At 41.7% G+C, this 26853-nt stretch overlaps 1 protein-coding gene across 3 annotated transcripts in view; it reads left to right on the top strand.

The window, feature by feature from the left end:
* The window catches only part of LOC140720542 (butyrophilin subfamily 3 member A3-like), a 388295-nt gene that overhangs the window by 14577 nt on the left and 346865 nt on the right, over positions 1–26853 (top strand). For all 3 annotated transcript variants that reach the window (XM_073035384.1, XM_073035390.1, XM_073035394.1), the window contains one exon: positions 1951–2298. In XM_073035384.1, the coding sequence (XP_072891485.1) occupies positions 1951–2298 (348 nt within the window). The remainder of the gene's footprint in view (positions 1–1950; positions 2299–26853) is intronic.

Below are 26853 nucleotides of genomic sequence, written 5' to 3'. Positions count from 1 at the left end.
CCTCCAAATTTCACCCCATTCAATGCTTGGAAAACACATCACGCCTACCGTCCACTTCTCTGTGCGCTCACCAATTATCAACAGCCTCCCGATCTCACGTCAAAAACTGAGAATGGACTCAACCAAATAAACACTGTCCTACTGCGCACTGCCATACTGGACTGAGATTGACAATGAGGCCACTCGGTCACTGCCCACCACTGTGAGCGCTAGCATCACGCATCACGCGAAGTTCAAAAAACTTTTTTTTTAACATCATGATCTCTTGCGGAACCCTAGTGATCTGCGGAAACCCGGATGAGAAACCCTGCAAGTGTCGGAGATGATGAGGATCCGGAGCAGTTGGCATCAGGGTTTTATTTCTGTTTGCCATGATGCCAGCAGTGATAGAAACATAGAAAACCTACATCAGAATACAGGCCCTTTAGCCCACGATGTTGTGCCTGACATTTACTTACTTTAGAAATTACCTAGGGTTACTCATCGCCCTCTAATTTTCTAAGCTCTGTGAACCTATCCAAGAGTCTCTTAAAAGACCATTTCGTATCCGCCTCCACCACCGTTGCTGGCAGCCCATGCCTCGCACTCACCACTCTCTGCGTAAAAAAACTTACCCCTGACGTCTCCTCTGTACCTACTTCCAAGCACCTTAAATTGTGCCCTCTCATGTGAGCCGTTTTAGCCCTGGGAAAAAGCCTGACTATCCATACGATCAATGCCTCTCATCATCTTATACACCTTTATCAGGTCATCTCTCATCCTCTGTCACTCCAAGGACAAAAGGCTGAGTTCGCTCAACCTATTCTCTCAAGGCCTGCTCTCCAATCAAGGCAACATCCTTATAAATCTCCTTTGTACCCTTTCTATAGTTTCCACGTCCTTCCTGTAGTGAGGTCACCAGAAATGAGCACAGTACTCCAAGTGGGGTCTGACCAGCGTCCTATAAATCTGTAACATTACCTCTCGGTTCTTAAACTCAATCCAACAGATGATGAAGGCCAATGCACTGTATGCCCTCTTAACCACAGAGTCAACCTACACAGCAGCTTTGAGTGTCCTATGGACTCGGAGCCCAAGATCCCTCTGATCCCAACGATTAATACTGTATTCTGTCATCATTTTTGACCAACCAAAATGAACCACCTCACACTTATCTGGCTTGAACCCCATCTACCACTTCTCAGCCCAATTTTGCATCCTATGGATGTCCCGCTGTAACCTCTGACAGCCCTCCACACTATCCACAGCACCTCCAACCTCTGTGTCATCAAGTTCAATTGAGAGTAGTGACGGAGCCTCAAGATACCAGGAGTAATGTTTGATTGGGACTACTGATGGATCCTCAGGTTTTTGCGGTTTATCTTAAAAAAAAATGATGACTGGACAAAGTCAATATAAAGTTGCTTCTTCAACCCTCAAAAGTTGGACTTTCAGCACTTGGAATGCAATAAACTTTTTTCATCAATTGTCTTGTTTGTAGTTTGGGCTTTTCTGTCCAGCTTCGGCCTGGCTGGATTTCACATAGAGATTTCCGTGCTGAGTTCCACCCACACCATTACCCACCCTCAGACACAAACCATCCCTTTCTTCATGCTTGTTGGGTGGGTTGCAGATGAGTAGCTGTGGGATGTTATTTTCCACCCCGGTGCTCTGTGGGATGCCAAAACTATTTTGATGGTTAGAGGGGGTGGGGTAGAAGCAGGGCAGAACCAGTATTTTTTAACATTGTTATAATCAGTAGTAAATTTAAATACAAACTTGTGTTAAAACCAGCTACACACTTACCCATTTCAGTTTGATCGTTTGTAATCAAAATCGTAATACTTGCTGAGATTCTTTTCATTTGAGTTCACAGTCCTGGTTGTGTTGTAGTTGAACTGTATATTGGGTAACAAGTTCTTCATCAATGTTCAATATGGGTTCCTTGTCTTATCAATTATTTCTCTCCAGGTGATTTTATCCTACTTGCACCCGAGGGGCCTTTTGTAGCCATTGCAGGTGAAGATGTTGTACTGGACTGTGAGCTGCTCCCACCAACCTCTGCCAGCAACATGGCAGTGCAGTGGCTGAAATCCGGTCTCAGCTCACCCATCCACGTGTACAGACATGGACAAGATGACCCCCTCGCTCAACACCAGGATTACAGAGGAAGGACAGAACTGTTTAAAGATGAAATCACCAAAGGAAACATTTCCCTCAGAATAAAGAACGTAAGGCCAGATGATGAAGGGCAATATACATGTTCAGTTGAAGACAGAACTGACTTCAAACAATCTGCAGTTGAACTGCGTGTTCAAAGTGAGTATGATTGCCATTTGTACCAAGGTATAGTGGGAAGCTTTTGTTTTGCATGCCATCCTGATAGATCATTTCAACATAAGTATATTGAGGTAGTAAAATGAAATCAATGTGGAATATGCTGCTGCTGTTGCAGAGAAATTACAGTGCAAGTAATTACACAATGACACAATAAGGTGTGAGGGCTACATTGAGTTAGACTGGGGGTACAAGTGTTCAAATGGTAGTGTGTGAGAGATCTATTCAGGAGTTTGATAACCGTGGCATAGAAACTGCCCTCGAGTCTGGTGGTTCGTTCTCTTGGGGCTTTGTATCTCCTACTCAATGGGAGAGGGGAAAAGAGAGAATTACCAGGGTGGGTGGGGTCTGTGATTATATCGGCTGCTTTCCCAACCCCGTGGGAAGTGTGGAAAGAATCTGGTTTGCATGAAGGACCAGGCTTTGTTCACAACTCTTCAGTTTCTTCTCAAACCTTAGTCACAGAGTCATAGAAAAGTCTAACACAGAAACAGGCCCTTTGGCCCATGTAGTCCATGCTGGACCATTTAAATTGCCAACCCCCATTAACTTGCACTGAGACCAGGGCCCTCCACACTTCCGGCCAACCATGTACTGTCCCTAACCAAACTTCCCTTAAACATTGAAATTGACCTTGCATGCTCTGCTTGTGTTGGCAGCTTGTTCCACACTCTCACGAACCTCCGAGTGAAGAAGCCCTCATGAGCCCATTAAACTTTTCACCTTTCACCCATAACTCATGAACTCTGATTGTAGTCCCACGCAACCTCAATGGAAAAAGACTGCTTGCATTTACCCCATCTATATGTCTCATAATACTGAATCCCTCTGTCAAATCTCTCAATCCTCTGCGTTCCAAGGAATAAAGTCCTATCCTATTCAATCTGTCCTTGTAACTCAGATCCTCCAGACTTGGCAACATTCTTGTAACTTTTCTCTGTACTCTTTCAAACTTATTTACATCTTTCTTGTAGGTTGGTGACCAAAACTGTACACAATACTCCAAATTATACAACTTCAATATAGCAATCCATCTCCTGTAGTCAAAACTTTGATTTATAAAGGCCAGTGTGCCATAAATTTTCTTAGTGACCCTTTCAACCCATGACACTGCTTTCAACAAATTCTGGACCTGTGTTCCCAGATTCCGTTGTTCTACCACAATCTTCAGTGTCCTGTCGTTCACTGTGTGAGACCTATCCTTGTTGGTCCTATGAGGAACAACACTTTGCACTTGCCTGTATTAAATAGCACCTGCCATATTTCATTTCATTTTTCATCTGGTCCAGATCCCACGACAAGCCATGATAGTCTTCCTCATTGTCCACTATACCCCCAGTTTTGGTGTCATCTGCAAATTTGCTGATCCAGTTTACCACATTATCATCTAGATCATTGACAGAGATAACAAACAACAACGTACCCAGCACCGATCCCTCTGGCACTCCACTAGGCACAGGCCTCCAGTCAAAGAGGCAACACTCTACTACAAAGCTCTGGCTTCCCCTACAGAGCCAATGTCTAATCCAATTTACTACCTCATCTTGAACGCTGAGTGACTGAATTGTCTTGACCAACCTCCCATGTAGGATCTTGTCAAACGCTTTACTAAAGTCATTGTAGACAACATTCACTGCAACTCCAGTTTAAACCCCCCTGCCCGCTCCTCCCCTGTTCCTCACTCACTCCCACCCCCGCCATGTGAAGCACGAGCAAACCTTCCTATTAGGATGGTAGACCTCTTCCATCTCCAGTACAGTTCACCTCTTGTGTAGGTCCCACCTTCCCTAGAAGAGAACCCAATGATCCAAACATCTTGTGCCCTCCCTCCTGCACCAACTCCGTAGCCACATGTTAAAGGGTGAAATCTTCCTATTTTTGTTCTCAATAGCATATGGCATGGGAAGCAATCCTGAGATCAGAAACCTGGATGTTCTGCCCTTTAACTTGGCACCTAACTTCCTGATCTCACTTTGCAGAACAGCTCCCCACTTCCTACCTGTGTCATTGGTACCGACATAGACCACAACCTCTGGCTGTTGACCTTTCCACTTTGGAAAGCTGAGGACTCGATCCAAGATGTCATGGAGCTTGTCACCCGGGACACAGAATACCATCCAGGAATCTTGTTTTCATCCACAGAACCTCTTTTCCGTTCTCCTCAGTAAAGTATCCCCTATCACCACAAGTTGCCTCTTCTACTGCCCCCCCCCCCCCCCCCCCCACCTTCTCATCTGCTAGGTCACCACTCAGCACAGTAACCAAAGTACCCGTTGTTGTGGTGGATGGCCGTTGGGGTACTCTTGTACTGGCTGTTTAACCCCTTTCCCCTTCTCACCCAGTCTCCTGTGCTGCACCTTGGGTGTAACTAGCTCTCTAATTATCCGATCTATCGCCCCCTCAGTCTCCCAAATGATCCAGAGTTCATCCAGTTGCAGCTCCAACTTAACACGGAGTGTTAGAATCAACAGCTGGATGCTGGATGCACTTCTCATAGTTGTAGTCATCAGGGACACTGCAGGACTCCCTGTCTTTCCACATCCTGTAAGTGGAACATTCACCTATCCTGCCTGGCATCACTACTGTTCTATCTGAGCAAATATAAAGAAAGAAAAACAATAATAATCTGTGGGGAAATAATTACCTACAGATTTTCACTTTCTCTCACTCAAGCCTCTCCTCAGTGACACCTCGAAGAGCTGAAGCATCAAAATCCCAATTCTCTCTCCGTCCACTCCACCAACGGTCATTCCAACAATAGCTGCTCCACTTGCCCCTCCCTGCCTTACTTTCATTTCTTTCTGTCAATCAATCCCACTGATTGGGCGCTGTGCTGCTCAAAGCTCCAATTTGCCACAAGTCACTGTCTTTTCTACTCAATTGGTGAACCTGAGTGAACCACCCTTTCTCTGGCTTCGATCTCTGTGATGGAGGCTGCTCAAAGTTCCAGGAGGCAGGTAGGGAGGTGACTGTCAGGAGAGGGAAAGGGAGTAGACAGACAGTGCAGAGTAACCCTGTGGCCATTCCCCTCAATAACTAGTATACCACTCTGAGTGGTGTTGGGGGAATGACCTACTGGGGGAAAGACACAGTGACCAGGGCTCTGGCACTGAGTCCGATTCTGGGACTCAGAAGGGGAGGGGGTAGAGGATGAGTACAGTAGTGATAGGGGATTAGGGCTGAGGATGGTGCAGTTGCTATACAAGCAAAGGCAGTGTGTAATAAAATTTCAGGAAGGACAGACAGATAACAGGGCAAAATTTCAGTCAGTGCAATGAGTTGCAGTGTAACAGGGGTCGAAATTGAAAAGGATTATGAATACAGGACTGATGGAGTTATTTCTGAATGCATGCCGTATATGAAATAAGGTGAATGATCTTGTAGGTCAATTAGAGATTGGCAGGTATGACATTGTGGGCATCACTGAGTCATAGCTGAAAAGAAGATTATAGTGGGGAACTTATCATCCACGGATTGACATTGTATTGAAAGGAAAGGCAGGTAGGCAGAAGAGGTGGTCTGCTGATAAAAAAAAATGTAATCAAATCCTAAGAAAAAGGTGACATAAGATCGATGTGGGTAGAATTAAGCAAATCATAAGGCACAGGATTGAAGTATTGTAAAAATGAGATGACACAACCATGGCACATCCAAAGCAAAAGAGAGAGCGTATAATAGAACAAAATTATTGGAAAGCTTTTAAAAAACAACCTTTTAAAACAAGCTTTTAAAACTCTTTAAAAAGAGTTTAACATCGGTAGCTGAGCGAAGGGCGCTGAGTAGGCTACGGTCAATTATGGAAAACTCTGAACATCCTCTACATAGCACCATCCAGAGACAGAGAAGCAGTTTCAGCGACAGGTTACTATCGATGCAATGCTCCTCAGACAGGATGAAGAGGTCAATACTCCCCAATGCCATTAGGCTTTACAATTCAACCGCCAGGACTTAAGAACTTTTTAAAAGCTATTATTAATGCTTTTTGAGATAGTGATTTAGATGCATATCATATTTTTTTTTACTGAGTTAAGTATTGTATGTTATTAGTTTTGCTACAACAAGTGTATGGGACATTGGAAAAAAAGTTGAATTTCCCCATGGGGATGAATAAAGTATCTATCTATCTATCTATCTAAAAGAAAGCAACTGAAGTAGACATAAGGAACAAAAAGATGAAATATGATGGTAAGTGAGCCAATCATATCAGAGGATACCAAAAGTTGTTTCAGATATATAAAGGGTAACAGAGAGGTGAGAGTAGATATTGGACTGCTGGAAAACTACTCTGGAGAGGGATTATTGATGGAAAGGGAAATGATAGATAAACTGAACAAGGATCTTGCATCGGTCTTCACTGTGGAAGACCCTAGCAGTATGCTGATTGTTTGAGACTGTCAGGGGCACAAGTGAGTGAAGTTGTCATTACGAGGGAGAAGGTGCTTTGGGAACGTGAAAAGTCTGAAGGTAGATCATCCCTTGAACCTGCTGGACTACACTTGGGGGTTCCAAAATAGGTAGAAACATTAAAATATAGAAAACTTACAGCACAATACAGATCCTTCGGCCCACAATGCTGTACCAAATATGTACTTAATTTAGAAATTATCTAGGGTTACCCATAGCCCTCTAATTTTCTAAGCTCCATGTACCTATCCAAGAGTCTCTTAAAAGACCCTTTTGTATCCACCTCCACAACCTTTGCCGGCAGCCCATTCCTCGCCCTCACCACTCTCTGCATAAAAAAGTACCCCTGAGATCTCCTCTGTACCTACTTCCAAGCACCTTAAATTGTGCCCTCTGGAGTCCGCCATTTTAGCCCTGGGAAAAAGCCTCTGACTATCCACACGATAAGTGCCTCTTATCATCTTATACACCTCTATCAGGTCCTCTTTCATCCTGTGTCACTCCACAGAGAAAAGGCTGAGATCACTCAACCCAAGGCCTGCTCCCCAATCCAGGCAACATCCTTATAAATCTCCTCTGCACCCTTTCTATAGTTTCCACGTCCTTCCTGTAGTGAGGTCACCAGAACTGAGCAGTACTCCAAGTGGGGTCTGACCAGGGACCAATAAAGCTGTAACGTTACCTCTTGGCTCTTAAATTCAATCCCACGGTTGATGAAGGGCAAAGCACCATTTGCCTTCTTGACCACACAGTCAACCTGCGCAGAGGCTTTGAGCGTCCTATGGACTTGGACTCCAAGATCCCTGTGAACCTCCACACTGCCAAGAGTCTTCCCATGAATCCGATATTCTTCCATCATATTTGACCTACCAAAACGAACCAGCTCACACTTATCTGGGTTGAACCATCTGCTACTTCTCAGCCTAGTTTTGCATCCTACTGATGTCCCACTCGAACCTCTGATAGCCCTCCACACTATCCACAACACCTCCAACCTTTGTGTCGTCAGCAACTTTACTAACCCATCCCTCTACTTCCTCATCCAGGTCATTAATAAATCACAAAGAGAAGGGGTCCCAGAACAGATCCGTGATGCACACCACTTGTCACCGGCCTCCATGCAGAATATGACCTGTCTACAACCACTCTTTGCCTTCTGTGGGCAAGCCAATTCCGGATCCACAAAGCAATGTCCCCATGGATCCCATCCCTCCTTACTTTCCAAATAAGCCTTGGATGGGGTACCTTATCAAATGCCTTGCTGAAATCCATATACACAACATCTGCTGCTCTACCTTCAGCAATGTGTTTAGTCACGTCCTCAAAAAATTCAATCGGGCTCGTAAGGCCTTTTCTGATTGGCTGCCTGTGACTAGGTGTGTTCTGCAGGGGTCGGTGTTGTATATCAGTGCTTTGGATGATGGAATTGATGGCTTTCTGGTCAAGCTTTGCAGACGATAAGGAGATGGGTGGAGGGGCAGGTCATGCTGAGGAAGCAGGGAGGCTGCAGATGGACTTGGACAGATTTGGAGAATGGGCAAAAAGCAGCAGGTGGATCAGTGTCGGGAAGTGTATGGTCATGCACTTTGGTTGAAGAAATAAAAGAGTAGACTATTTTCTAAACATGCAGTAAATTTAAAAAAAATGAGGTGCAAAGGGACTTGGAGGTCCTTGTGCAGGATTCCTTATAGGTTAACTTGAAGTTTGAGTCTGCGGTGAGGAAGGCAAATGCAATGTTAGTATTCATTTCAAGAGAACTGAAATATAAAAGCAAGGTTGTAATGCTGAGGCTTTATAACACATTCCAGTTTGGGCCCCTTATCTAAGAAAGACATTGGAGAGGGCTTTAAGAAAGGTCACAACACTGATTCCTCAAGTGAAATGCTTATCATACGATAGGCGTCTGATGGCTCTGGGCCTGTACTCCTGTAAATTAGGAGAATGAGTGGAGATCTCATTGAAACATACCAATTGTTAAAATGCCTGCTAGAGTGGATGTGGAGAGGATGACTTCTATGGTGGGGGGGGGGGGGGGGGGGGCTAGGGCCAGAGGGCGCAACCTCAGAAAAGAGGAACATCAATTTAGAATGGGATGAAGAATTTCTTTTGCAGAGTGTGGTGAATTTGTGGAATTTGTTTCCACAGGTGGCTGTGGAGAGCAGGTCATTGAGAATAATTGAAGCAGAGGTTGATAGGTTCTTGGTAAGTTAGGGTGTGAAAGGTTACAGAGAGAAGGCAGGAGAATGGGGTTGAGAGGGAAATGGAAAAGTGACACTCAAGGCGAAACAGACTTGGTGGGTCAAATGGCCTAATTCTGCTCCGATGTCTTTTAGGATTCAGTAGTTAGGAGAAAAGACAAGAGTAACGTCAGAAGTATTGGGAACAAACATAGAAACATAGAAAACCTACAGCATAATACAGGCCCTTCGGCCACAAAGCTGTTCCGAACATGTCCTTAACCTTAGAACTACCCAGGCTTACCCATAGCCCTCTATTTTCCTAAGCTCCATGTACCTATCCAGAAGTCTCTTAAAAGACCCTATTGTATCCGCCTCCACCACCGTTGCTGGCAGCCCATTCAATGCACTCACCACTCTGTGTAAAATACTTACCCCCGACTTCTCCTCTGTACCTACTTCCAAGCACCTTAAAACTATGCCCTCTCATGCTAGCCACGGGAAAAAGCCTCTGACTATCCACATGATCTTGTCATCTTATACACCTCTGTCATGTCACCTCTCATCCTCCGTCGCTCCAAGGAGAAGAGGCCGAGATCACTCAACCCAAGGCCTGCTCCCCAATCCAGGCAACGTCCTTATAAATCTCCTCTGCACCTTTTCTATAGTTTCCACATCCTTCCCGTAAGAACTGAGCAGTTCTCCAAGAGGGGTCTGACCAGGGTCCTATATAGCTGCAACATTACCTCTCGGCTCTTAAACTCAATCCCACGATTGATGAAGGTCAATGCACCGTATGCCAGTCAACCTGTGTAGCAGCTTTGAGTGTTCTATGGATCCGGCCCCCGATCTCTCTGATCCTCCACATTGCCAAGAGTCCTACCATTAATACTATATTCTGCCATCATACTTGACCTACCAAAATGAACCACCTCACACTTATCTGGGTTGACCTTCATCTACCAATCCACAGCCCAGTTTTTCATCTTATCAATGTCCCACTGTAATCTCTTGACAGCCCTCCACATTATCCACAACACCCCCAACCTTTGTGTCATCAGCACATTTACTAACCCATCCCTCGACTTCCTCATCAAGGTCAATTATAAAAATCACGAAGAGTAGGAGTCCCAGAACAGATCCCTGATTCACACCATTGGTCACCGACCTCCATGCAGAATATGACCCATCTACAACCACTCTCTGCCTTCTGTGGGCAAGCCAGTTCTGGACCCACAAAGCAATGTCCCATTGGATCCCATGCCTCCTTACATTCACAATAAGTCTTGCATGGGGTACCTTATCAAGTCCTTTGCTGAAATTCATATACACTATATCTACGGCTCTACCTTCATCAATGTGTTTAGTCACATCCTCAAAAAATTCAATCAGGCTCGTAAGGCACGACCTGCCCTTGACAAAGCCATGCTGACTGTTCTTAATCATATTATGCCTCTCCAAATGTTCATAAATCCTGCCTCTTAGGATCTTCTCCATCAACTTCCCAACCACTGAAGTGAGACTGTCTGGTCTAGAATTTCCTGGGCTATCTCTACTCCCTTTCCTGTATAAGGGAACAACATCCGCAAACTTCCAATCCTCTGGAACCTCTCTTGTCTTCTTTGATGATGCAAAGATCATCGCCAGAGGCTCAGCAATCTCCTCCCTTTCTTCCCACAATAGTCTGGGGTATATCCCGTCTGGTCCCGGAGACTTATCCAACTTCCTGCTTTCCAAAAGCTCCAGCCCATCCTCTTCCTTAATATCTACATACTCAAGCTTTTCAGTCCGCTGCAAGTCATCCCCAAGATCCTTTTCTGTAGTGAATACTGAAGCAAAGTATTCATTAAATACCTCTGCCATTTCCTCTGGTTCCATACATACTTTTCCACTGTCACACTTGATAGATCCGATTCTCTCAAGTCTTATCCCCTTGCTCTTCACATACTTGTAGAATGCCTTGGGGTTTTCCATAGTCCTGTCCGCCAAGGCCTTCTCATGGCCCTTCTGGCTCTCCTAACTTCATTCTTAAGCTCCTTCCTGCTAGCCTTATAATCTTCTAGATCTCTATCATTACCCAGTTTTTTGAACCTTTCGTAAGCTCTGCTTTTCTCATTGACTAGATTTACAACAGCATTTGTACACCACGGTTCCTGTACCCTACCATCCCTGTCTCATTGGAACATACCTATGCAGAATTCCACGCAAATATCCCCTGAACATTTGCCACATTTCTTCCGTATGTTTTCCTGAGAACATCTGTTTCCAATTTATGCTTCCAAGTTCCTGCCTGATAGTCTTATATTTCCCCTTACTCCAATTAAACATTTCCCTAACTTGTCTGTTCCTATCCCTCTCCAATGCTGTGGTAAAGGAGATAGAATTGTGATCACTATCTCCAAAATGCTCTCCCACTGAGAGACCTGACACCTGATGAGGGTCATTTCCCAATACCAAATCAAGTACAGCTTCTCTTCTTGTAGGTTTATCTACATATTGTGTCAAGAAACCTTCCTGAACACACCTAACAAACTCCACCCCATCTAAACCGCTCACTTGAAAGAGATGCCAATCAATATTTGGGAAATTAAAATCTCCCAACACAACAACCCTGTTATTGCTACACCTTTGCAGAATCTGTCTCCCTATCTGCTCCTCGATGTCCCTTTTAGTATTGGGTAGTCTATAAAAAAAACACCCAGTAGAGTTATTGACCCCTTTCTATTCCTAACTTCCACCCACAGAGAATCTGTAGACAACCCCTCCATGACTTCCTCCTTTTCTACAGCCGTGACACTATCTTTGATCAACAGCGCCCTGCCCCCACCTCTTTTACCTCCCTCCCTGTCCTTTCTGAAGCATCTATAGCCTGGCACTCGAAGTAACTATTCCTGCCCGAGCCATCCAAGTGTTTGTAATGGCCACAAAATCATAGCTCCAACTGCTGATCCACGCTCTGAGCTCATCCACTTTGTTCATATTACTCCTCGCATTAAAATAGACACATTTCAAACCATTGGTCTGAGTGCATCCCTTCTCTATCACCTGCCTATCCTCCCTTTCGCACTGTCTCCAAGGTTTCTCTATTTGTGAGCCAACCTCCCTTTCCTCCGTCACTTCAGTTTGGTTCCCACCCCCCAGCAATTCTAGTTTAAACTCTCCCCAATAGCCTTAGCAAATCTCCCCACCAGGATATTGGTCCCCCTAGGATTCAAATGCAACCCGTCCATTTTGTACAGGTTACACCTGCCCCAAAAGTGGGCCCAATGATACAGAAACTTGAATCCCTGCCCCCTGCTCCAATCCCTCAGCCACGCATTTATCTTCCACCTCATTCTATTCCTATACTCACTTTCACGTGGCACAGGCAGTAATCCCGAGATTACTACCTTTGAGGTCCTGCTTCTCAACTTCCTTCCTAACTCCCCGTAGTCTGTTTTCAGGACCTCCTCCCTTTTCATACCTATGTCATTGGTACCAATGTGTACTACGACCTCTGGATGTTATCCTTCCTACTTCAGGATATCATGATTGCGATGAGAAACATCCCGGACCCTGGGACCTGGGAGGCAAACTACCATCCGCGTTTCTTTCCTGCGTCCACAGAATCACCTGTCTGACCCCCTAACTTTCGAATCCCCTATCACTGCTGCCATCCTCTTCCTTTCCCTACCCTTCTGAGCCACAGGGCCAGACTCTGTTGCTTCCCCTGGTAGGCCATCAACCCCAACAGTACTCAACCAGGAGTATTTATTGTTAAGGTGGACAGCCACTGGGGTACTCTCTGCTTCTTGCCCTTCCCTCTCCTGACTGTTACCCACTTATCTGTCTCCCCAGGCCCCAGGATGACTACCTGCCTATAGGTCCTCTCTATCACCTCCTCACTCTCCCTGACCAGACGAAGGTCATCGAGCTGCATCTCCAGTTCCCTAACGTGGTCCCTTAGGAGCTGCAGCTCGACACACCTGGTGCAGATATGGCCATCCGGGAGGCTGGGAGACTCCAAGACCTCACACACCTGACACCGAGCACAGAAAACCGGCCTCACTCACATACTTCCTGTCTGTATTCTACAGATAACCTACCTCGCCTCGACCCTTTATCACTAAAACCCCGTTGAGCCAAAGCCTTCCTACTCTGTCTCTCTCTACTCTGACGCGCGCTGTATAAATCTGTCTCGTTTTTAAACACTTCTCACCATTCTCACTGGCTGACCTCCACGCGCTTGCACAGTCGCGCCCCGTTCAAACCGCTAAGAAGTAACAAGGCTGATGAGCTTCGAGCATGGGTGAGTACATGGAACTACAATGGTGTGGCCATCACAGAGACAGAGACTTGGCTGTCACCAGGGCAAGAATGGTTGCTGGATGTTCCAGTGTTTAGATATTTCAAAAGGGGCGGGGGGTGGTAAACGAGGTGGGGGAGTGGCATTGCTAGTTAGGGATAGTATCACAGCTGCAGAGAGGGAGAGTGTCATAGAGGGATTACTACTGAGTCAGTGAGGGGGGAGGTTTGAAACAGGAAGGGAGCAATCCCTCTATTTGGAGCATTCTATAGACCCTCAAAAAGCAACAAAGACTCTGGGGAACAGATCGGGAGGCAAATTTTTAAAAGGTGCAAATATAACAGGGTTGTTGTCATGGAAACTTTAATTTGCTTAACGTTGATTGGCACCTGCTTCATGCAAGAGGATTAGATGAGGTGGAATTTGTTCAGTGTGTCCAGGAAGGATTACGGCACAGTCTGTGAACAGGCTGACTAGAGATACTCACTGAGGAGGGAGCTCAGGGAATTTGGTTGATTGTTGAGATGATGGGCTTGTCTTCTGAGGAAAGATTGATCAGGTTGGGCCATGGTCCCTGGAAAATGAGAATATTTGGCAGTAAAACAAGACTCTGAGATAAGAGGACCAAATCACAAACAAGAGAAAATCTGCAGATACTGGAAGTCCAAACAATACACAAAGTGCTGGAGGAGAGCAGGCCAGGCAGCATCTATGGGGAAAAGTACAGTCGACGTTTTGGGTGAGGCTGTGCTGAGAATGCTGTGCAGAGTTTTGTTCTTGTTATCTGAAATAAGAGATACTCAGTGTAGTCTGTCCAAATGTTTGGTAGGCTTACCAGATTAATAACTGTGAGAGTTATCACAGCATGAGAGATCAGATAGTTTAGTTACTTTTTCCCTTGCAGTTTAGAAAACAGTGATTGAACTTGTCTGTTCAACTAATGTCCCAACTGGCTTCACAGGGCAGGTACAGAGGTTTCCATCAGATAACAGAACAGTACAGCACAGAACAGGCTCTTTGGCCAACAATATCAGCAGCAACCAAAATGCCTAATACAACCAATCCCATGTAATTGCATGTGATTCATATTCCCCATTCCCTGCTTGTTCTTTCTCCTGTCTGAATATATTTTAGACATTTTGTTTGTACCCACTCCTCTCAGTTACCTTGTGACACATTCCAGACAATTTCTTCCTTCACCCTCATCCCATGTCCTCTAGTACTTGAGATTTCCACCTGGGAGGAGAAAGCTCTGACTAGCTAGCCTATGTATACCTGTCATATTTAAAATACTGCACTTCAATCGGGATGCCCATTGGCCTCCAACACTCCAGAAAAAACAACCTATTTGTCCATTTTTTGCTGCAGTTGAGACTCTTAAGCCTGGTTTATGCTTCTGTGTCGAATCTTCACCATAGGTATGGCATAGCCACGTTCCCTATGCCGTACCCTACGCCTAGCTTGACGCGCTCTTCTCCAAAATGTAACTATGAATCGCGGCGACACAGACTACAACAACTGTGATTGGTCGGCTTGGTAGCATCGCATTTCCTGTCTCTTCTTCAACGCCATTTTCGAATTGAGAGAGAGGAAAGAAGAACGCGAGTTGGCAAATGGACCAAATCGAGGAGAGGTTAATTGAAGAAGTCTGAAAATATGTACATTTATATGACTCATCATCACCACGCTATAAAGACTGCCAAATGACATCAAATTCGTGGAAACAAATTTCCACAAACATCAGTTTGGACTTTTCTGCATTGCAGTAATTTCAATAAAAGTTACCCTGTTCAACATTTACTAGCAACCAACACGATACGCTCGGTTTCAGTCGCCATTGTTTGAAGTACACAAAGAAACTCAACACAGTGGCATAGAAACCCCACCGCCAACTAGCGTTTTGACGGTGAATTGCAGAGCGACACAGACACACCAACACACAGGTATAAATGCTCACAACGGAGTCGGCACCTTGCGTAGGCTACAGTGTGGGGTCCATGCAGACGCATAAACCAGGCTTAAGAGAACATTCTGTTAAACCATTTCTGCCCTCTCTCCTCCACTGCCCCCACATACCTTCCGTAATGTGGCACACAGAATTTTCCAGTTGTGGCCTAACTAAAGTTTTGTGCAGCTGCAACATGACTTCCCGGCTTTTCTGCTCGATGTCCCAACAGGTGAAGGCAACGGTGCTGTAAGCCACCTTTATCACTCTATTTACCTGTGTTGCCACTTGCAGGGTGCGGTGAACTTGCACCATAAGATTGCTCTGTACGTCAATGCTTTTGAAATCATGGAACAGTACAGACTAGGAATGAGTTCTTTTTACTCTAAATATCTATGCCCAGTTAAGCTAATCCCTTCCACCTGTACATGGGCTACATCCCTTCATTCCCTGCACATTCATATGTCTGTCTGAAAGTCTCTTGGATGCCACTGTTATAACTGCTTCTGACACTCTACCTAGCAGCCTGTTTCAGTCACATGCTGCTCTCTGTTTAAAAAGAAATGTCCTGCATATCCCTGTAAACTTTTTCCTCTCACTATTTGATGCTTCTGTAGAGAGGACAAGATTCTAACTGCCTTCCTTATCTATGCCTCTCATAACTTTTTAAACCTCTGCCAGGCATCCCTCCTGCCAATGATACTCCAAAGAAAGCAATCCAAGTTTGTCTAACCTCTCGTTATAGTTCATACCTTCTAATCCTGGCAATAGGTACATTTAATGTCAAAGAAATGTATACAATATACATCATGAAATTCATTTCCTTCACAAACATCCACAAAAAACAGAACAGTGCCCCAAAGAACGAATGACAGTTGAATTTTAGAACCCCAAAGCCCCCCCAGCTCCCCCTCCCACGCATAAGCAGCAGGAAAGCAACGACCATCCCCCCTCCCCCACCAGCAAAAAAGCTTCGGCAACCCCACCGAGCACTCAAGTGTGTAGCAAAGTGTCAATAAAGACACAGACTGGCAGTACCCCGAAGACTACTCACTCACCTGGTATTCGACACACCACAGGCTCTCCCTCTCCCTAATAAGGGAAAAAAGAGGTGTCCCTGTTTCACAGTGAGTGGGGAGATATTACAAAGCAACTCGCCGATTTATGGTGTTAAAAGTCTGTTGCGTTGCTTTTTTTGAACTCTGTGCCCAAAGGACTCGGGTCTCTGGGCACACACAGCCAGCAGCCAGAACGCTGCTTTCGATCTTCCATCTCCCACGATACCAACTTCGAGTCCGCCCGCCTCCAGAGCCATGAAAATCCGCCACCCTGAAGTGGTGCTAGTCTTCTAGGCCGCGTCCTTGGAATATCGCTCTCTTCTCCTTGTAGTTAATACCTTCTAATCCAGACTGCATCCTGGTACACCTCTTCCACATCCTCTCCAAAGACACCATATCCTTCCTGTAATAGGGCAGGCAGAATTGCACATCAAATTCCAAGTACTGCCTAGACAAAGTTTTATAGACCTTCTTCTACTTCTTCTTCTGACTTTCATGGCGGTTGTCAGTCCAACTAAAGGTGCATTCCCACCACCAACTGGACTGGAGTGTGGTGTAGAGAGTTGGGAAATAAAACCCCTACTAGTTCTTTATTAAATGAGAACTAAATTACCCCAAAGAGCCCTATTGTTTGTAAATAATGAAAGGCAATATTGTGAATTAAGTTCAATTCAACTCCATAACTTAGTAAAGTTTTTAAATGTAAATTATCAACCCATGAAGCTCGTAGTGCAGCCTGCATTTGCTTTCTTTCAACCTTATATGCTTCACATTGTAAAAGAACATGTTCAACTGTTTCATAGTGATAAAATCTACACATCCCAGAGTGATGTTTTCCAACAAGGAAGAATTAAGCATAGTATGTCCAATTCTAAGTCAATTTGATATAATTCCTTCCCTTCTTGTTTTACCCCCTTCTCCCATCAATCCAACAGTTTGGTGTATTCTGTATTAATAACTTATGCCCATCCCATGTCTTGCCATAATCCCCTAATTCTTAACCCCACCAACTCCTTAACTTCTGATTTGCTAAGTGGAAGGTCGATATCCACAGGTGAACTTTTAACAGCTTTGTTGGCCAAACAATCAACCCGCTCATTCCCCTCAACACCTCTATGCGCAGGGACCCATAAGCAGAAGACATGTAGACCAATGCTTTGAATATGAAATAAAGTTTGAAGAGCTTCCAGCGGTAAATCTGACCTACTGCTGTTATAAGAAAAAGAATCTGAACAAATTATAACTTTGCAAGGACAAATGTCCTCCACCCACTCTCAGCCCAAAATGATGGCAACTGATTGTGTTGTATGTACTGATAAATGGTTAGTGAGATGTTTCTTTATTGTTACCTGTGATGCAGGCACAGAAAGAGCCATACCAGCATTCCCTGTTAAATTATATTTTGATCCATCAGTAAAAATGGTGAACATATCACAATAATTTTCCTTAACATATTGATGAATCAACAGACTCTCAGGCATAACAGGATGTTGCAACCTAATAAAGCCATTGGAAAATTGAAGTTGGGGTTACTGAGAAAGCTACAGTGGGACATATTGTGTAATACAGAAAACCTATTCCTAGCGTGACAAGAACCCAGCCACCCAAAACTAAAATCACTCTTCTAGTGATGTTCCCAACAGTCTTCCAGCACACTTTTAACAGTGTGATTATCCCTCTGCCCCCTCACATTAATCCAGTATGTTAGCAACAACTTCAACCTACACACTGTAAGGGTAATTGTCTCATTTCAACCAGTAAAGCTGAAACAGGGGACGACCTTACCACACCTGTGCTTGTATCACATCCAAACATTTCAAAGTTGAAGATGAAGCTGATCCATAAGCCACACAGCCAGAATCAAGCACAGATCTTATTAAGTTTTATAGAGCTGCATCATGACTTCCTGACTCCTGTACTGTATGCTCCTAGCGATGAAGGCAGGCATTTCATACACATCTTACCCATGAAACCATGAAAGAAAAGAAAGGCAGCATGATCCTCAAACCCCCAATCCCTCCTCCCCTCACAAAAAAGTGAACAAACACAGAACAAGCACATCAATCTCCAACTCCCTCCTCCCACACAAAAAAGTGAACTTTCCCTCTCTGGCAGCGAGTGATTAAAAGACAGGCAGCCGGTGCTCACCCTCCTCATTCACCTCAATCTTAATCACAGGGATCAACCCACCATGAGAGGCCATTCAGTTTCCTTACTAAACCCATACAGTCAACATCCACTTCTCCATTGTTATAAATCACCTTCTTCACCTCCTCAAAAACCTCAGTCACATTTGCAATACATAACATGTACTCCACACAAAGCCATCCAAATGTGAGCAAATCCAGTCCCAAAGAATACTCTCCAATCGCTTCTCCATCACTGATGTAAAATCCATGGGCTGTCATTCCTAGATTATTTCCTTCTTGAAATATGGAACAACGTTCGCTGTCTCCAATCCTCCAGGACTTCATTTCTGGCCAGCATTCCACCATTATCCTCTGTCTTCTGTGGGCAAGACAGAGCTAAGAGTTTTGCCAAAATGCCAGGAATCCCAGAAAACCCCAGAAATTCCCTCTCTTGCCTCTCTCAGTTACTGGTGATGATGAATCAGCATGTGGGAGGGAAATTGAAAATTTGGCTGAGTGGAGCCACAACAACAACTTCTCACTCAATGTCAACATTATAGACTTCAGAAGAGGGAAAACAGAAGTCCATGAGCCAGTCCTCATTGGTGGATCAGAGGTGAGAGGGTTAGCAACATCAAATTCCTGGGTGTTACTATTGTTGAGGACCTGTCCTAGACCCAGCAAGCAAGTGTAACTGTGTAAAACCCTCCCAAACACTGAGCATGAAACACCTTTGTATAACACCAGCATCGATCATCAGAGCCTCACCGCCCAGGCCATGCTCTTTTCTCACTGCTGCCATCAGGTAGAAGGTACAAGAGGCTCAGGGCCCACACCACCAGGTTTAAGAACAATTGTCAGCCCTCAACCATCAGACTCTGGAACAAAAAGGGATAACTACACTCACTTGCCCATCCACTGAAATGTTCCCACAACCAATGATCTCTCCTTAAAGATTGTTTTGTTAGTTCATGTTCTCATTGTTTATTGCTATTTATATATTTTTGCATTTGCACAGTTTGCTGTCTTCTGCACTCTACTGGATCTTTCATTGATCCTGTTACAGTTACAATTCTGCAGGTTTGCTGAGTATGTCCGAAGCAAAATGAATCTCGGGGCTTATATATTTACTCTGATAATAAAATTTACTTTGAACTTCGAACTTCGGATAGATCCGAATCAGAATCAGGTTTATTATCATCGGCATGTGTCGTGACATTTGTAAATTTAGCAGCAGCAGTTCAATGCAATACATAAAGTAGAAAAAGAGGAAAAAATAATAAATAAATCCATCCATTACAATATACGTATATTGACTAGATGAAAAGATCATGCAAGAAACAGAAATAATATGTATTAAAAAAGTGAGCTCGTGTTAACGGGTTCAATGTTCATTTAGGAATCGGATGGCAGAGGGGAAGAAGCTGTTCCTGAATCGCTGAGTGTGTGCCTTCAGGTTTCTGTACCTCCTGCCTGATGGTAACAGTGAGAAAAGGGCATGCCCTTGGTGTTGGAGGTCGTTAAAATGGACACTGCCTTTTTCAGACGTCGCTCCTTGAAGATGTCCTGGGTAGATGTAGGCTAGTACCCAAGATGGAGCTGACTAAATTTACAACCCTCTGCAGCTTCTTTCAGTCCTATCAGTAACCCCCCACCCCCCATACCAGACAGTGATGCAGCCTGTCAGAATGCTCTCCACTGTACAACTATAGAAGTTTTGTTGACATACCAAATCTCTTCAAACTCCTAATGACGTATAGTCACTGTCTTGCCTTCTTTATAACTGCATCGATATGTTGGGACCAGGTTAGATCCTCAGATATCTTGACACCCAGGAACCTGAAACTGCTCACTCTCTACAGTTCTTTTTTTTTTTTTTTAAATTTTATTTAATTAAATTTTTAAATGATTACAAGTGAAGAAAAAAAGATATGTGACCCTTCCCCCCTCCCCTTAATCCCTCCCCCCTAACTACCCTATATATAAAAAAAAAATTAAGAAAGAAAGAAAAAAAAAGAAAGAAAGAGTGCCTGGTTGTTGGAAGGTCTCCACATGCTCCATGGAGTTCTTAATAACTTTAGTATATGTATTTATTTCTTTCCCCAAGTAGCCATTAATTTTCTCTTCAGAGCACCTATATATTTAATCCTGTCTTTTGTAAATAAGGGCCCCAGATTTTCAAAAATGTTTCATATTTATCTCTTAAGTTATAAGTAATTTTTTCTAATGGAATACAGCCATAGATTTCTTTTTTCCAACAATCTATACTTAAATATGTATCTGATTTCCAAGTAATTGCAATAGCCTTTTTGGCTACAGCCAGCGCAATTTTTATAAATTCTTTCTGATATTTATTAAGTTTGAGTTTTGGTTTTGTCCCTTCAATATCACCTAGTAAAAGTAATATTGGATTATGAGGAAGTTTTATTCCCGTAATTTGTTCCAATAAAAGTCTTAAATTTGTCCAAAAAGGTTGAATTTTAGAGCAAGACCATGTAGAATGTAAAAATGTACCAGTTTCTTGGTTACATCGGAAACACTGATCAGATAAACTTGGATTTAATTTATTTATTTTTTGTGGTGTAATATATAATTGATGTAAAAAATTATATTGCACTAATCTTAACCGAACATTTATTGTATTTGTCATACTGTCAAGACACAGTCTTGACCAATTTGTTTCTTCAATTTTAATATTCAAATCACTTTCCCATTTTTGTCTTGACTTATGGACTCCTTGTTTAGTTGCCTGGTTTTGAATCAAATTATACATACAAGATATAAATTTTTTAATATTTCCTTTTTGAATTAAAATTTCTATTTCTTTAGATTTCGGCAATAACATTGTTTGACCTAGTTTTTCTCTTATATAAGCCCTTAATTGAAAGTAACAAAATAAAGTGTTATTTGATATTTTATATTTATTCTTTAGTTGATCAAATGACATTAATATACCTCCTTCAAAACAATCTCCTATATATTTAATCCCTTGTTGAAACCAATTACATAAAAGTTGATTGTCCATTGTAAAAGGAATAAGTCTATTTTGAATTAAAGATCTCTTTGCTAATAAAGATTTTTTTGTCTCCTCATCAACATTTATCTTATTCCATAAATCAATCAAATGTTTTAATATAGGAGACTCTTTCTTTTCCCGTATCCATTTAGATTCCCATTTATATATAAAATCTTCTGGTACGTTTTCTCCTATTTTATCCAGTTCTATTCTAATCCATGCCGGTTTATCTTTCTCAAAAAAAGATGCAATAAATCTAAGTTGATTTGCTTTATAATAGTTCTTAAAATTTGGAAGTTGTAACCCTCCTAGATCAAATTTCCATGTCAATTTTTCCAACGATACTCTTGACATCTTACCTTTCCAAAGAAACTTCCTCACATATTTATTTATCTCTTGAAAAAACTTCTGGGGTAATTGTATTGGTAATGATTGAAATAAATATTGTAGTCTAGGGAATATATTCATTTTTATAGTATTTACTCTACCTACTAATGTTATTGGTAATGCCATCCATTTATCAAGATCCTCCTGAATTTTTTTTAAAAGTGGTAAATAGTTTAATTTATATAAGTTTTTTATGTCATTATCAATTCTTATACCTAAATATTTTATACCATTTGCCGGCCATCTAAATTGAGTTATTAATCGACATTGACTATAGTCTCCATTAGTAAGAGGTAAAATTTCGCTTTTATCCCAATTTACTTTATAACCTGATATTTTCCCATATTCTTCTAGTCTATAAGATAATTTACCCAATGAGTGTAATGGATCTGTTAAATAAAGTAGAACATCATCAGCAAATAAATTAATCTTATATTCTTCCTGATTAACTCTAAAACCCTTAATATCTGGATCCATTCTAATTAATTCAGCTAATGGCTCTATTGCCAACACAAACAAAGCAGGTGATAATGGACAACCTTGCCTAGTTGATCTTGTTAACTGAAATGGTGTCGAAATTTGACCATTCGTCACTACTTTAGCTTTGGGATTAGTATTCAAGGCATTAATCCATCTTATAAATGGTGTTCCTAATCCATATTTTTCCAATACCTTGAATAAAAAATCCCATTCCAATCTATCAAACGCTTTTTCTGCATCTAAAGCAACTGCCACACTCATTTCCTCCCTCTTTTGCGCTAAATGGATTATACTAATTAATCGGGTTACATTATCTGCCGATTGTCTATTTTTGATAAATCCTGTTTGATCCATATGCACTAATTTTGGTAAACATTTAGATAATCTATTAGATAAGACTTTTGCTATTATTTTATAATCAGTATTTAATAAAGAAATAGGTCTATATGATGCTGGTTTTAAAAGATCTCTATCTTTTTTTGGCAACACTATTAAAACAGCTGTTGAAAAAGATTCTGGAAGTCTATGTGTTCTTTCCGCTTGATGTATTAACTCCATAAAAGGAGAAATTAATAAATCTTTAAACTTTTTATAAAATTCAGGCGGAAAACCATCTTCTCCTGGGGATTTATTACTTTGAAGTGATCCTAGAGCTTCTTCAACTTCCTTCACTGTAAAAGGCATACCTAATCCCTTCTGTTCTTCCATATCTAATTTTGGAAGAGTTATTTGTGCTAAAAATCTTTCTATCTTAGCATCATCGTTTTTTGATTCTGATTTATACAACTCAGAATAAAAGTTCTTAAAAGCCTCATTAATTTCTAGAGGCTTATAAGTAACCTCATTCACTTTTGTTCGAATTGCATTTATTGTTTTGGAAACCTGATCTGTTTTTAATTGCCATGCAAGGACCTTATGTGATCTTTCACCTAGTTCATAATATCTCTGTTTAGTTCTCATAATTGCTTTTTCTGTTCGATATGTCTGGAGTGTATTGTATTTTAACTTCTTATTGATAAGTTGTCTTCGTTTTTCTTCTGTCATATTTCTTTGAGATTCTTTTTCTAATTTTATAATCTCTTTTTCCAATTGATCTATTTCTATCATATATTCCTTCTTAATTTTAGAAGTATAACTTATTATCTGACCTCTCAAATATGCCTTCATTGTTTCCCACAGTATGAATTTATCATCAACTGAATGTAAATTTGTATCTAAAAAGAACTGAATCTGTTTTTTCATAAAATCACAAAAATCCTGTCGTTTTAGTAAAATTGAATTAAATCTCCATCTATAAATTGATTCCTCTTTATCTATCATAATCATTGTCATTATTAAAGGAGAGTGATCAGACAATATTCTTGCTTTATATTCCACATTTTTCACTCTATCTTGAATATTCGTTGATAATAAGAAAAAATCTATCCTTGAATATGTTTTATGTCTATTTGAATAAAATGAATAATCTCTTTCTTTTGGATTGATTCTTCTCCATATATCAATCAAATTTAAATCTTTCATCAATGATAGAGTTAATTTTACTACTTTTGATTTTGTAGTAGCCTTTATTGATCTATCTAAAACTGGATCTAGACAAAAATTAAAATCTCCACCTATTAATATTTTATCATGTGCATTAGCCAAATTCAGAAAAACCTCCTGTATAAATTTTACATCGTTTTCATTTGGTGCATAAATATTCATAAGTGTCCATAGTTCTGAAAAAATTTGACAATGTATAATTAAATATCTTCCTGCCGAATCAATTAATACATTTTGTATTTTAATTGGTAAGTTTTTATTAACCAATATTGCAACTCCTCTCGCCTTTGAATTAAATGAAGCTGCAATAACATTTCCGACCCAGTCTCTTTTTAATTTCTGATGTTCTATGTCCGTTAAATGAGTTTCTTGTAAGAAAGCTATGTCTATTTTCATTTTTTTAATATATGTTAAAATTCTTTTTCTTTTTACTGGTCCATTAAGCCCATTTACATTAAAACTTAAAAAATTCAATAAGTTAGTCATTATTTTTAATTATGTTACTCCAATCTATAATAATACCTAATCTTTCAACTTTCATGGTATCTTGGGAAATCCTTTTAGAAGTCTCCATGTTGCTATGTGTGTCCCCACCAATCATCCAGGCAAAAAAGTAAAAGAAAAATAGAGTATAAGGAAAAAAACAAAAAACCCCCCTACTAATGTTGTGAAAGAAAAAAAACACAACATTACCCCCCTCTGTTGTACGGGTCATGGCAATCGCCATGATTACACACGTGAATCCCGTAGTAACCGATTCAAAGCTCCCCATCCCCCCCGCAACGTAAAAAGTGTATATATAAGAAAAGGAAAGAAAAAAAAACACATTCTTCTCAATTAACATTTCTAAAATTTTACTTTTCTCCCTTGAATCGTCCTTAAATTTCCATCAATTCCATTCGCTGTCTCTATCTTCGTCTTTAACCATTACATTTATAAGTCTCTACGTTGAATTAGCAAGTAGATGGAAGTTTTTGTGCGAACACCTCCGCATCTCGATAATCGGAAAAAAATTTTTTCCCCTCTTCCAAAAAAACTATCAGTGTTGCTGGGTGGCGCATTAAAAATTTATAACCTTTTTCCCATAAAATTTTTTTTGCTGAATTAAATTCTTTCTTTCTCTTCAAAAGATTATAACTTATATCAGGATAAAAAAGAACTGGTTTCTCTGCTATCATCAATGGACCCTTTCTTCTTTTGGCACCTTGGGCGGCCGCCCTCAAAATCTTTTCTTTATCCTGGTATCTTAAACATCTTATCAAAATTGATCGCGGATTTTGTTCATCTTGAGATCTTGGTCTTAAAGCTCTGTGTGCCCTTTCAATCTCAATTGAAAATTCTTCCCCCATTTCCAATTTTTCAGGAATCCATTTTTGAAAAAATTTTATTGGGTCTTCTCCTTCGATGCCTTCTTTAAGTCCAACAATTTTAATATTGTTGCGTCTATTAAAATTTTCAAGTTTATCCATTTTTTCCACGAGTTGTTTTCTTTCTGATGTCCAGGCAATATTATCTACTTCCATTTCCTTCATTCTTCCATCCATGTCTTCCATTTTCATTTCCAAATCTGTAATTTTCTTTTCCATTTTTTCTTGTTTCTTTGTCATATTATCAAACATAGCCTTCATACTCATCATTTTTTCTTTCATTACTTTTTGGTTACTTTTAATTACTTTTAATGCATTCAATTTATGCATTATTTGCCTCAAAATCTTGTATATATTTTCAATGGACTTCTCATCTCCATCTTTACCTGGTTGTTCCAGAGAGTCTGATTCTCTCTCAGAGTCGCTGTCACTTTCAGTTGAAGTCGCTATTGGGATTTGTAGTTTTTGCAGTTGTCGTTCGCGCATGCTCACTCCTGTAAGCTTGCGCAGTTCTCGTTGATCTTTTCCTTTCGAAATGGCCGATGTTGCTGCAGTTTCCTGTTCCATTTCGCCAGTAGCGTATTGTACCTGAGTCCGCGGTTCTTCGGTAGAAGTAGGCCTTGATTCTTTTCGAACTTCAGCTGTCTTCGCGGTAGTATTTTTCTTCGTCCTCTGTCTATGAGGCATAGCTTGAAACAATCCAAAGTAATTTATAAGTAACCTTTTGAAAGTATTGGCTAGTTCTTCTTCATTTAAGTATTAATTTATTGATTTTTTACGGGAGGGCTGGGTTCCAGCGTCTCGATCCTACGTCATCACGTGACGTCCCCCACTCTCTACAGTTCTGATCCCTCTGAGGATCGGTATGTGTTTGTTTGTCTTACCCTTCCCGAAGTCTGCAATCAGCTCCTTCGTCTTACTGACGTTGAGTACAAGGTTGTTGCTGAGACAACACTCCACTAGTTGGCGTATCTCGCTCCTGTACGCCCGGTCATCTTCTGAGATTCTACAATGACAGTTGTATCATCAGCAAATCTATAGTTGGTATTTCAGCTATGCAGTCATGGGTATAGAGGGTAGCGCAGTGTGCTAAGCACACCCCTGAGGTGCACCAGTGTTAATCATCAGCAAGGAGGAGATATTATCACTAATCCGCTGTTGTGATGGAAAATAGAGCGGCCGGAGAAGCATGGTCAAGTGGGGAATCTGCTGCCGCCAATAGCCCAGGAGCCCCACGAATCTCTGTGTGTCAGTTTTATTCGAGGGGACGGCAAAATTTAAAATTTTATTTTTGGCGGCATTGGGTATGCTTCTGTGCCCGGAGTTCCATTGTACTCCGAGGAAAATGACACCCTGGCTGGGGCCCTGTATCTTTTCCATATTAATGGCCCAGCCCCGTCCCCTGAGGGATTCGATTAGCATGTGAAGGGCCTTTGACACAATGGTCTCAGAAGGACCTTGGAGAAGGATATCGTCTATATAATGGGCAATCGAAATCTCCGGTGGGAATTGGATGTTGTGTAAATCGCGGGAGACAAGGCCATGGCAGATAGTGGGGCTATGAATATAGCCTTGGGGCAGGCGATTAAATGTGTATTGTCTGCTATCCCAAGTAAGGCAAACTGGTCTTGGCTATCGCTGAGTGCAGGGGAATCGAGAAAAATGCATTCGCTAAATCGACAATAGCGTACCAGGGTTTATGGGGACGGCCTGCTATGTCTTCAATAAGGGTGACAATGTCAGGTAC

Source organism: Hemitrygon akajei, chromosome 2, assembly GCF_048418815.1.
Source record: "Hemitrygon akajei chromosome 2, sHemAka1.3, whole genome shotgun sequence".
Lineage (NCBI taxonomy): Eukaryota > Metazoa > Chordata > Chondrichthyes > Myliobatiformes > Dasyatidae > Hemitrygon > Hemitrygon akajei.
The sequence above is the reverse complement of the archived record's forward strand: the minus strand, read 5'-3'. Positions and strand labels throughout refer to the sequence as shown.